The sequence below is a fragment of the Urocitellus parryii genome, chromosome 11 (assembly GCF_045843805.1).
Source record: "Urocitellus parryii isolate mUroPar1 chromosome 11, mUroPar1.hap1, whole genome shotgun sequence".
NCBI lineage: Eukaryota > Metazoa > Chordata > Mammalia > Rodentia > Sciuridae > Urocitellus > Urocitellus parryii.
Genome location: NC_135541.1, coordinates 115,304,731 through 115,315,591, shown reverse-complemented (window position 1 = coordinate 115,315,591; position 10,861 = coordinate 115,304,731). Strand labels below are relative to the sequence as shown.

Genomic DNA, 10,861 nt, shown 5'->3' with positions numbered 1-10,861 from the left:
GGTATCATCAATTCTCTTTTACCCAAAGGCTTGGAATTGCTTTTCATTTCCTCAACCCTAAAACATAGTCTGAAGAAAGTGATGTTGAGGCTCACGAGCAATAGTAGGCAAACTTTTCCTATAAAGGGCTTAAGAGTAAACATTTTAGGCTTTGAAGGATATACAGTTTCTGTCATTATTCTGCCAGTTTTGCACAAAAGTAGCCATAAACAATTCAAAAAGGAATGATCACAGCAATATGGATAGCTGAGCTATTAGTTTGTGGACCTCTGGTATAAAGAGCAGTGATACTTGTTTCTGACTGTATATTAGATTCATCAGAGGAGCTAAAAAAAAAAAAATCCACAAATGCCCAGGTCCCACCCCACCAACATAATCTGGGGTTGGGCCGAATTTTATTTTGGGTGGGAGGGGGGTACCAGGAATGAACTCAGGGGCACTCAACCACTGAGCCACATCCCCATCCCTATTTTGTATTTTTTATTTAGAGACAGGGTCTCAGTGAGTTGCTTAGGGCCTCATTTTGCTAAGGCTGACTTCAAATAACTGGTGATCCTCCTATCTCAGTCTCCCAAGCCGCTGTCCACTGGGATTACAGGCATGAGCCACCACATCCAGCCTTTTTTTTTTTTTTTTTTTTTTTAGATGAGGTTTTGCTCTGTTGTTCAGGGTGGCCCTGCTGGGCTCAAACAGTCCTACTGCCTCAGGTTTCTGATAGGATGGGACATAGGCACAAGACATTACCCCCAGACCAAGCTTTTTTTTTTAAGTTTCTAGGCCATGTACACCCTAAAAACAACTGTTCTAGAAGAAGAATTATAGTTACCCAGGGAACTGCTAGAATTTGGGGGTAAGGCCAGGTAAATAAATGGTGGAAAGATAAATGATCCAGCAGTGAATTGAGGTGTAGATTAATATTAGAACCATTTTCTTTCTTTCTTTCTTTTTCTCTCTCTTTCTTTCTTACCACAGGATCTCAATAAATTGCCTACTGGCTTTGAATTTGCAGTTCTCCTGCCTTAGCCTCTCAAGTAGTTGGTATTACAGGCATGTACCACCACACCCAGCCAGACCCATTTTCTGCCTGCCTAACAAATTAAGTACTTCCAATACTTGATAAAATGTTCTTTATTAATGTTTCTGTGTGCAAAGCACTAAAAGGAATTGCCTAGCCCAGCAAGTCATCTCCTTCATCACCCTTTGTTAAGGTGGGAGGGAGAGATAAGGGTTCTGCCTAACCCTCTTTCTCGAACCATTCCTTATAGGCCCCAGCATAGTTTCGAGCCCTGTGGAAACAAAGAGGGGTAAGGGAAGGACATGCCCAATAGGCAGTCCCCAATCACTTCCCAGCTAGCAAGCCACACATTGCCCATGCCCATACCCTGTGTATCCAAGGCGCCGGGCCAGCTGTGTGGCCTGGAAGCCCCGTTTTCCCATTTGACAGAAGAAAACAAGATTCTCATCTTCTTGCTTTGGCTTCTCAGTGCGGTACAATGCTTTGAATGCAGCTGGCTCCATCTGCAGGGCACTTTCCAACTCGGACACTGGGAGAGGAGTCCAGAGAATAAATGGAAAGCAAGTCTTGATTCTCAGGGTCAGAAATCAGGCAAGAAGAGCTCGTGATGGAACAAAATCTCCAGGCCCCAAACCAATATATGGTGGCCACCTCCCACCCTGTCAAAGAAACAGCTTACCCTTAAGGAAATTTGCCAAATGACCTGTGAGTCACTTCCTGAATCCTGGGGTGTGTGTTCATGTGTGTGTGTGTGTGTGTGTGTGTGTAGCCAGGAGGAGCAGGTAGACTTAGGCATCTAGATTCAGGGAGGTCAAGCATATAGAAGCTGGTTTGCCCCTCTCCTTACCCTCTGCTCTCCCCTCAAACTGGATAGGCCAGTTCCACTGCCAGGATCCGCCTCCAATCAGCCCTTCTCTGTGGGAAGCTGAGGGCAGCTTAGGGAAATGTAGGATCCCCCCTCACCCGGCCTCTGTATTTTGCCTTCCCCATGTCATTCTGAGATCCCACTAGCTAAGACCCTTCTGGGCTGTCTCCTCCAATCCCATACCCGGGATGTTGACTGCCCCTGGGATGGTTCCCGCTGCAGCCTCCTCCCGAGATCTCACATCGAAGAGCCGGGCCCGGCCTGATGTTAGGAGTGACCGGAGTTCAGGGAGCGAGACCGAGACCGTGGACGCTGAAGAAGAGGGCACATGCACCTTCAGAGGGGGACTATGAAGAATGGGTGCCTCAATACCCCCTCCCCTAGCAGCACCCTAACCCTGAGAGCCTCTCTGGTCTTGCCCCTTCACTCCTCCCTCCACATACACCTCCACCCTGGGGGCCTCACACACTCCCAGGGCCACAGATAGCATTGGACATCCCAGGGCTCCCTCACAGGTACCTCCAGCCATGGTGCGGACAGCAATCACCAGTTGCAGGAATGTGGCCCCAGCCCGCCCCCTTGCCGTGGCAGCATCTCTCCCTTCCTCCCAGAGCCCAGACCGGAACCGGAAGCAAAGCACCGCCTCCCGCAGAGTCCCCACAGCACCTGTTCGTGGTGCCTCTCAACATCCCACTGGAGAAATCTTTGCTATTGCCAGGGTGAGCCGGAAACGACACCCGATCTGGCACAGGTAACACAACTCAGGGTAATGAGTATAGGAATGGCACCCCACCCTAAAGTTGGCACAGCCCTTATTGGTCAAAGGTAATGTGCCCACTCCCTTTTGACTTGGGGCCCGCAAAAGGAGGAAAGAGAGACAACTGTGGCTCCGAACAATTTTATCTTAAAAAAGGGGGGGGAACACCCCCACAAGGGGAAAGACCCCAAGTGGGCCCCTGTTATTCTCCCTGGCTTCAGAGACTTCTACACAGGCCTTAGCTGCTTGCTGGCCAGTTTCTTTGTGGGACAGTAGACACTGCTAAGCAACCTTCCCCATTTCTTCATTAAGTCTGTTCCCCAGAGTCGCAGGTCCACATCTAGAACCTCAGTTCCGGGGAAAGGAAGAACCAACGGAAGTGCCAGAGTCCTGGGTCAAGCCAGAGTATCACTTGTCAGCAGACCCTCTGCTGAGTACTCTAAGCAAGCCCAGGGCAAGCCCCCCAGTTTAGTATGTCCAGTATCCAGCTTGGAGACAGCACATGCATTGTGCAAGAGGAGCATAAGGACCCAGGGGCTGCATGGTAGGGGTAGGCAAGGCTGTCAGTGCATGTTCACAATGTGTGTTTCACACTACTGCAGGCTGCCATACCACAGGCCCTCAGTTCAAAGACACGCCTTTTGAACTCCCCAGAGTCCCTTGCCAGAAGTGGGCAGTGAAGGAAAGGGGCACGGGATAAGCCTGTCGCTCCTGGGCTATCTGCAGTTCTTGGGCCCAAAGCCCCTGAATCCCCATAGTCAGTTGCTGTCATTCTTGATGACGACCTCTAATCCGTGGTGCCGCAATTGAGCTCGTAGCAGCAGATTCTTGTTTTTAAGGTCTTCCACCTAACATGGAAAGAAGGCAGTCAAGGAAATGGGTAGAAAAGTTGACACTACCAAGCCCCTGAAATTAGACATCCACTGGTGAGGAGGAAAATGTGAAGTGCTCTCAATGGAGAATTAAGTACGGAGTCCCAAACTGGATCAGTGGGCTATAGGGGCCTAGGGGGTAATACTGGGATTAGGAGTCTGACCTGCTGTCGAAGTACATCATTGTCCAGCTGCAGTTGATCTAACCCCTGCAATTCTTCAGACAACCTGTGGTTACTCTGCCGAAGCTCCTGGATATAATCACAGGCTTTGGATAGAATTCCACCTTTACTCTGCAAGACAAAGTCAACAAAATGAGGACTTAGGATTTAAGACATCTAGCACTATGCTTTCCAAAACAACATTCACACTTTGGACTATATTTTCCCCTAAGGATGGTGATATAGCATCTCCCATGGATATAGGGACCTTAGAGAAAGATATGAAGAGTGAATGAAAAGTGTATGTCCCACACTCTACTATTTCTGGAAATAATACCAGGAGACAGAATTCAGGCCTCCCATCCACTACCAGGGTCCTTCCATGACCTGGCCAGACTTGGTGCTCTCCATAGAGCAGTCTGGGATGATCTTGGACAGCTGCACAATCCAGTTGTTGATCTTGTCTCGGCGGCGGCGCTCCACTGTGGGTCAAAGTGGAGGACAAAGTAACTCAGTGAACACTCACAAGCCCCAGGATAAAATGACCAACCCTTCCTCCCCTCAGATATCATCAGACATATTAAACTAGGGGACTTGCCCCTTGTACTTGTTTATAGTGCATAACAGAGGTCTGCTGGGTAATGCCCTGGCTTGCCCCAGGACTCTGGCACTTCCACTGATTCCTTCTTTCCCTGCAAGTCCCTAGCCCTATTAGACAAGTCCCTAGCCCAATTAGACAAGTTCCTGGCTTCACATCTGGAACACAGCACCTACCTTCATTATGCTGAGCTCTGCGTTTCTCATCCCGGGTTGTCCGGGGAGCTTCTGATTTCCTGACAACAGAGCAGGATGATCAGAGTGAGGGAAGGACAAAAGAAATTTAAAAATAAGATTTGAGTTTGGGGTAAGGACTTATACAAATTACAGTGGGTATTAAGACTATTCATGATAACTGAGAAGAAATGGGTCACTCACGGGGAATAAGGGTGGGTCCTGGGGGCAATTGAGCGCTGGCTTCCTCCCTGTAATACTTCTTGTGGTGACATCATCACAAAGAATTGACCTGTGAAGATGCGGGGCAGGTTCTGCCAGGACTTGGAACTAGAAAGTTCAACAAGGCCCTGGGACCCTTCTCTGAAAAGAACATGCTCCTTCCTGCTAGCAGGTCAGCCCCAGATTCCCTGTCTGGCCAGGTCTTAGTCTTTACTAAGGGTCATGAATAAAGGTCCACTGTCCCAGCCATGTCCCCCAGCCCTTCCTGGCCCTGCTATCTAGCATCCTCATGCAATATCTCACCAGTGCCGGGAGGGGTTGCCTGCCCCAGTAGTGCCTCTGAGCCCTGGGTAGTAACGACAGCAGCTGTACTCCCCGATGTGGTGCCCCCTGCCCCATCACCCACGGCAGTGCTGGGAAAGTAAGTATAATGTGTCTCAGCAGCTGTCCCCTCTGTATCAACTGCATCATCACTCGTGAAAGCACCCTGGATCACTGCCTGGAAAGGGGAGCAAAAGAACAGAGTCCAGTGACAATCAGACACTTCTTCCCCCTGTACCACTCTGTAGCTTTATCCTTTGAAGAGGGAAGGAGAAACATCTAGAAAGGGAAAGTCTAGTGCCTTCAGTCAAAGCAGTCTGAGATGCCTCACTGTTCCTGGTTTCACCTCCAATCTATTAGTTCCCTTCTTCCTCTTGTTACTCAGAGATTTAGCCCATCCCCAGCCCATCCCCCTGTACCTGGGTCATGGATTGGGTGGCAGGGTAGCCACTAATGGCTCCAGTGCCCTCAGTCTGGCCATCCAGCTGCCCCTCAGACACCTGGATCACCCTGTACATCACCTAGAAGCAGAGAGGAAGGGGGAAGGGTAGGAAGGGAAGACAGAAGAATAAGCACTTGGAATCTCAGGATCCTTCATAAAGCTTCCCTTGGACAAAGCCCCAAAACAAAAACCCTTCAGAGACATAGATTCAGCTGTCCTCTCTTCTTTCTCTATACTGAGGTTTCATCATTCTCCTTTCCTATAATAATTTCTCCTCTAGACCTTTTATCACCACCACCCCCAAGAGTCTACATTTTCACCTCCTCCTCCAAGTCAGGTCTCCCCAAGATGTTTGATTACCTCCCTCAACCCCAACCCCAGGTAACACCTGCAGCCACCTGGCCCCCTCCCTTACCTGGCCCCCATTCTCAGTTCGGAAGACGTACTTGACGTTGGGGTCAGGGAAGGTGGCAGCTGACTGGATGCTAGCGATAGCCACACTGGTTGGGTCCTCCCCTGTAGCCACTGCACCTGAATTAAAAGAATGAAGGAAAGTCTGTGAGTTAACTGCCTTTCTCCCTCTGTTCTACTTGAATATCCTTAAGAAGAAAGATGATAGAAGATTGTGGCTCAGTGGTAGAGCGCTTGCCTAGCATGTGTGAGGTACTGGGTACAATTCTCAGCACCGAATATAAATGAATGAATAAAATAAAGGTCCATTAACAACTACAATTTTTTTTTTAAAAAAAAAAAGAAAAGAAAGAAAGAAGATATACAAGGCTGGGGATGTGGCTCAAGCGGTAGCGCGCTCGCCTGGCATGCATGCGGCCCCGGTTCAATCCTCAGCACCACATACAAAGATGTTGTGTCAGCCGAAAACTAAAAAATAAATATTAAAAAAAAATTCTCTCTCTCCCCCCCCTCTCTTTAAAAAAAAAAAAAAAGAAGAAGTTATACATAAGATAGGCTAGTGGGGGATGGAGAAAGTCCATGACCTTGGTCTTGGTCCTAGTTTTAACACTCACCTTCCTGAATCTGCACTGTCCCCTCTTCTGTTTCAGCTGTTTTCTGCTGCCTGATTATGGTGAAAGGACAAAGGGAAGAAGTGAATGAGAAGCTCACTGGCACAGTAACGTATGACTCCCAAACTCACTGGTATTCCCAATAGATGGGTTAGGTTAGAATACAACAAGTTAGTCTAAGTGTTTACTATGTACAGGTCCTAAGCTAAGCGCTTAACATGCATGAGCTTATTTAATACTAATAAGAGCACTATGAGGTAGGTACCATTACTTCCATTTTATAGATGGGAAAACTGAATCACACAGCTGGTAGGGGATGGAGCTGGGACTTGAATCCAGGTCAGGCTGATCTCCAGAGACAGTACTCTTAGACATTTTGCATCTCTCTCACATCAGACCCTACCTCTTCTTCACTCACCCCTTCATCTCTCTGTGAGGGAGTACATCCGAGGAGCTGGTCCCTTTTTGAAGGTCTTCGTATCTCCCTGAGTGCTAAGTCCTGGTAGATATCATGAAGTTCACAGTGAGTCCGGGAAACTGAACAGCTTGCCTAGTTCTAGATCCTCAAAGACAAAGCCAAGAAAATAACCCAATCATCTGCAAGGGACAACTGACTTCCCCCATTCTGAAGCTGAGGACTGAACTGTAGTGATTGAAAAAAGTAACTCTACAAATTGTGTTCCTCATCCCTCTATTATCACTCCAGCACCTGGTGGAGAGGGGATAATTATTCTGGAAAACATATATTTGAATGGATTCTTAGTAAAGGTATTATGGATTACTAATAAAGCTATAAAGATCTGCCATAACAGCAGCTTCATGGGGATTAGGAAGGGCCAGGTTTAGACAATCACTATCAAAAAAACACAGCATCACCAGACCCAGTTGAGCATGCCTGTAATCCCAGCAACTCAGGAGGCTGAGGCAGGAAGATCACAAGTTTGAGGCCAGCCTCAGCAAATTAGTGAGGCCCTAAGCAACTAAGTGAGACTCTATCTCAAAATTAAAATTTAAAAGGGCTGGAGACATAGCTCAGTGGTAAAGTGTCCCTGGGTTTAATCACCAGTACAAGAAATAAGAAATAAAATAAATAAATAAAACACACAGAGTCATGGACACTGATACTTCACAACTCGCAGACAGACTAGATAGCAAGAAATTTCAAATTTAGGAAGTAAAACCTGAAGCCACTGCCCTTTGAAAACCATCTCTAACTACAAAACCTAGATGAGCCTGGTATGGTGGCATAGGCCTGTAATCCCACTGGCTGGGGAGGCTGAGGCAAGAAGATGAAGAGTTCAAAATCAGCCTCAACAACTTAGCAGGGGCCCTAAGCAGCTTAGTGAGACCCTGTCTCCAAATTAAAAATTAAAAAGGCCTGGGGATGTAGCTCAGTGATTAAGTGCCCCTTAGTACCAAAAACCAAAACAACCTAGACATGGGCCAGGCATGGTGGTGCTCACCCGTAATCCCAGCCATTGGTGAGGCTGGGGCAGGAGGAAAACAAGTTGCAGGCCAGTCTCAGCAATTTAGCAAGATTCTGTCTCAATACAAATAACAAAAAGTACTGGGATAGCCAGGTGGTGGTGCATTCCCAGCAACTCACTGGGAAGGTTGAGGAAGGAAGATCACCAAATTCAAGGCCAGCCTCATTAACACGGTGAGGCCAGAAGCAACTTAGACCTTGACCCCAAATAAATAAATAATATTAAAAAGGCTGGGGATGTAGGTCAGTGGTAAAATACCCCTGGGTTCAATCCTCAGCACCACCACCCCCCTCCAAAAAAAAAAAGAAGTAAATAAAAACCCAGACTTGGCCCTTAAGTAGCATTCCATTGATAGGGTTCTTGTTTAGGGCTGTCCAGATTTACAGCATCTGTTAGAAATCCTAAAGCCCAAGTGTGTCATATCCAAACCTCCTCTATTTTATTCATCAAGCCTTCCGGTAGTGCAACACAGTTGCTAAAATGTTGCTATGACAACTCCATATCCACTGAGCCTCAGCAAGAAGAGAAAAAACTCCAAGCTCAGGATTCCGAAGGAGAAAAGACAATGGGGGAGGAATCCATCTAGAAGGTACCTGCCTTAGGACCCTGACACCCAGCCAGAGGATAGAAAAAAAACAAAGGACTGAGGAGACAGATGCCTCCAGAAACAGCTACACAGTACAAAGAAGAAAAATAATCCCAACACGAAAGGGGCAATATTTTTGTAAATTCTCTATCCATAAGGTCCTCCAACCTTTCCTATCGCAGGAAAATCTGTAGCGGATAAAAAGCTCGCGTACAAAGAAAAGAGTAACAACAACAACAATAAAAAAATTAAAAAAAAAAAAAAAAAGGAACTGAAAGTGAAACTGTAAGAAGTAACGCTGCAAGGAGATCCCAGTCCCCAAAGGGAAGTAGCGTAAGTGTTTTGGGACCATCAAGGTCTCCAACCTCAAAACTGGGGAGGAAGTACTTCTCAGGTTTGCTGCGCTGACTGCAGGAGCAGGTAATGAGAGGGCAGAACACTCTAATCGCCTACAGCTGTCAGCCAGAGACAGCCTCGGAGGGCGCACAGCACCGGGTCGGACAACTTATTCAAATCTTAGTTGGACATCCGGAAGCATTTCCTGAGCGTTAAGAATATGTGACACGGAAATCAGCAAAGGACGTTGTGGCTTGCACGCTCAGGCAAGGAGGGCCCATCAAGAGCCCTTGCTAAGTCTTTACACAAAGAGGGTGTGGGGGAGAATCCCGAAAGAATTCAGGAGCCTAGACGCTGCCAAAGAACGAGTTGTTTCCCTGCAGGCCCACCAACCAGTAGGCGCTTACGGAGCTGAGCACCCTCCAGGCGCGAGCCAGGGGACCCGCGCGGTGACACGGCCAGACCCGCGGCGCTCGCCTGGCGACCCAGGTCCTGGGCAGAGAAGGCAGGAAAGGGCGCCGGGGACTCGGGGACCTGGCACCCGCAGCTGCGGCTCCCAGATGGGCAGCGCAGGAGGGCGGGGACGTGCGTGCCTGGGGCGGGGAGCAATTCGGCCCACAAAGCAGGATAGGACCAGACACGGCCCCCTCCCCCAAAACAAAGGCTTCCTCCCCGGGAGTCCCCTAACCTGAAAAACTGAAATAAAACCAAAACTGCCCCGCCCTGCTGGTCCACCCCATCTCCAGGCTCTTGTCGGGTCCTGCACTCACCCGCCAAGGCCGCTTCAGCCGCCGATTTCTCCCGGCAGTGTTCTCGCTCTCCCCACTCGGGTAGCTCCATAGACAGCTGCTCATGCGCACTCCCCGCCTGCGGCCATGTTAGTGAGGGGCGGAAGTGCCTCCTCAACCCGCCCAGCCTACTCCTAGCCTCTGGGCCGCCCCACTTCCGTTCCTTCATCTTGGTGAGGGCTGAGGGCCGCGTAGGTGTATGGGGTCCCAAAGAGGTAATGTTATGGAGGATTCGCTGAAATCCTAGCGACTCTGGGCAATAATCAGAGAAAATTGACTAAGTTTGTGCGAGGCAGGGCCTTTTAAGTTAGAGTGAATGGGAGTGAGGGGCCAGCTGAGATCCAGGGAAGAACGTCGGAGGGAGGCGCCATCTTTAACAGGGGTTATTTGGGAGGCCATCTTGGGTCAGGGCATCATTTCGAAATGTTTCCAACCGGAGATGAGGATGTATCAGGACATATGTAAATCTTGGCATACTTTTTTAGTATTAGCGTCAGCAGTCACTCACTCAGGCATTCCAGGGTTTCCAGTTTTTCGAGGTTCACACTGTGAGAATAATCTTGATTCCCATTCTCATTCGTGATGTACTCTTTAAAAGGATTTGGAGTTGTGTAGTATGATGGAAACTGGAGCCAGACATCCCTGCCACTTATTACCTGACATCTTTGGCAAGTATTTTGACGTAAAATGAGCTTTAGTTTTGATGTCCTCGATGAGCATCAAGCAGGTCTTCAGTTCTATTTCCCCAGATATTGAATTGAACACTCAGGAAACACCGAGAGAAGCACAGAAAGCAAGTTTTGTTTAAAGGATAGAACAGATTTCTCTGCAGAGAACCGGCCCCAAAGCTAGGTGTCCGGTCCCTTGAGTACATTTTAGAATTCCTTTGTTCTGATGGCCTCTCCTCCCACTATTCCTCATGCCAAAGGTCCTGCATACCTGACTAGTGACCGGAGGTGGGCCAAAGGTGGAGTGTCCAGAGAGGGAGCTACCCAGAGGGGCTTTCATTCTTTAACAACTCCTTGTAGGGAGGAACAGTTCCCTGGAGGCAGGTCACCTAGGCAATAGGTGGAGGATGGGAAATGTCTTGAAGGCATTAACATTTTATTTCCTCCTGACTCAGCCCCCATCTTTTTTACCCAATCATTTATAACCTACACTAACTGTCTTTTTTCCCCCAGCCTTAGTTTCTTTATCGGAAAAATAGAGATGCCAG

The 10,861-nt window shown here is 48.3% G+C and overlaps 2 protein-coding genes across 7 annotated transcripts; both read right to left on the bottom strand.

Moving 5' to 3' along the window:
* Nucleotides 1–1,234: 1,234 nt before the first annotated feature.
* Nucleotides 1,235–2,409, bottom strand: Tstd1 (thiosulfate sulfurtransferase like domain containing 1). Its single transcript, XM_026380611.1, has 4 exons — nucleotides 2,400–2,409; nucleotides 2,064–2,192; nucleotides 1,382–1,544; nucleotides 1,235–1,286 (listed from the first exon to the last, which is right to left on the bottom strand). Exons 1-4 carry the CDS (start codon nucleotides 2,407–2,409, stop codon nucleotides 1,235–1,237), a joined length of 354 nt encoding a protein of 117 aa, XP_026236396.1.
* A 353-nt stretch (nucleotides 2,410–2,762) lies between these two features.
* Usf1 (upstream transcription factor 1) lies at nucleotides 2,763–9,736 on the bottom strand. Of its 6 annotated transcripts, none has more exons than XM_026380580.2 (11): nucleotides 9,628–9,736; nucleotides 6,867–7,011; nucleotides 6,452–6,501; nucleotides 5,842–5,957; nucleotides 5,404–5,505; nucleotides 4,967–5,162; nucleotides 4,646–4,733; nucleotides 4,445–4,503; nucleotides 4,058–4,152; nucleotides 3,674–3,802; nucleotides 2,763–3,485 (listed from the first exon to the last, which is right to left on the bottom strand). In XM_026380580.2, the coding sequence occupies exons 2-11, from the start codon at nucleotides 6,872–6,874 to the stop codon at nucleotides 3,396–3,398; spliced, it is 933 nt and encodes a 310-aa protein (XP_026236365.1). In that variant the 5' UTR covers nucleotides 6,875–7,011; nucleotides 9,628–9,736; the 3' UTR covers nucleotides 2,763–3,395. The 6 variants fall into 6 exon arrangements, with proteins under 6 accessions (XP_026236365.1, XP_026236366.1, XP_026236363.1 ...); XM_026380581.2 differs by having other exon boundaries at nucleotides 6,867–7,004; XM_026380578.2 differs by having other exon boundaries at nucleotides 6,867–6,947.
* Nucleotides 9,737–10,861: the final 1,125 nt, after the last annotated feature.

Bases quoted from the DNA above. Each gene is read 5' to 3' on its own strand.
- Tstd1 (XM_026380611.1), bottom strand. The intron at 1,545-2,063 runs GTATGGGATTGG...CTCCTCTCCCAG, and splicing joins AGGGGCAGTCAACATCCCGG to TGTCCGAGTTGGAAAGTGCC. The intron at 1,287-1,381 runs GTATGGGCATGG...TTGTTTCCACAG, and splicing joins CGGCGCCTTGGATACACAGG to GGCTCGAAACTATGCTGGGG.
- Usf1 (XM_026380580.2), bottom strand. The intron at 4,153-4,444 runs GTAGGTGCTGTG...TTTGACCCACAG, and splicing joins CAGAGCTCAGCATAATGAAG to TGGAGCGCCGCCGCCGAGAC. The intron at 3,486-3,673 runs GTCAGACTCCTA...TTTCCATGTTAG, and splicing joins ATGATGTACTTCGACAGCAG to GTGGAAGACCTTAAAAACAA.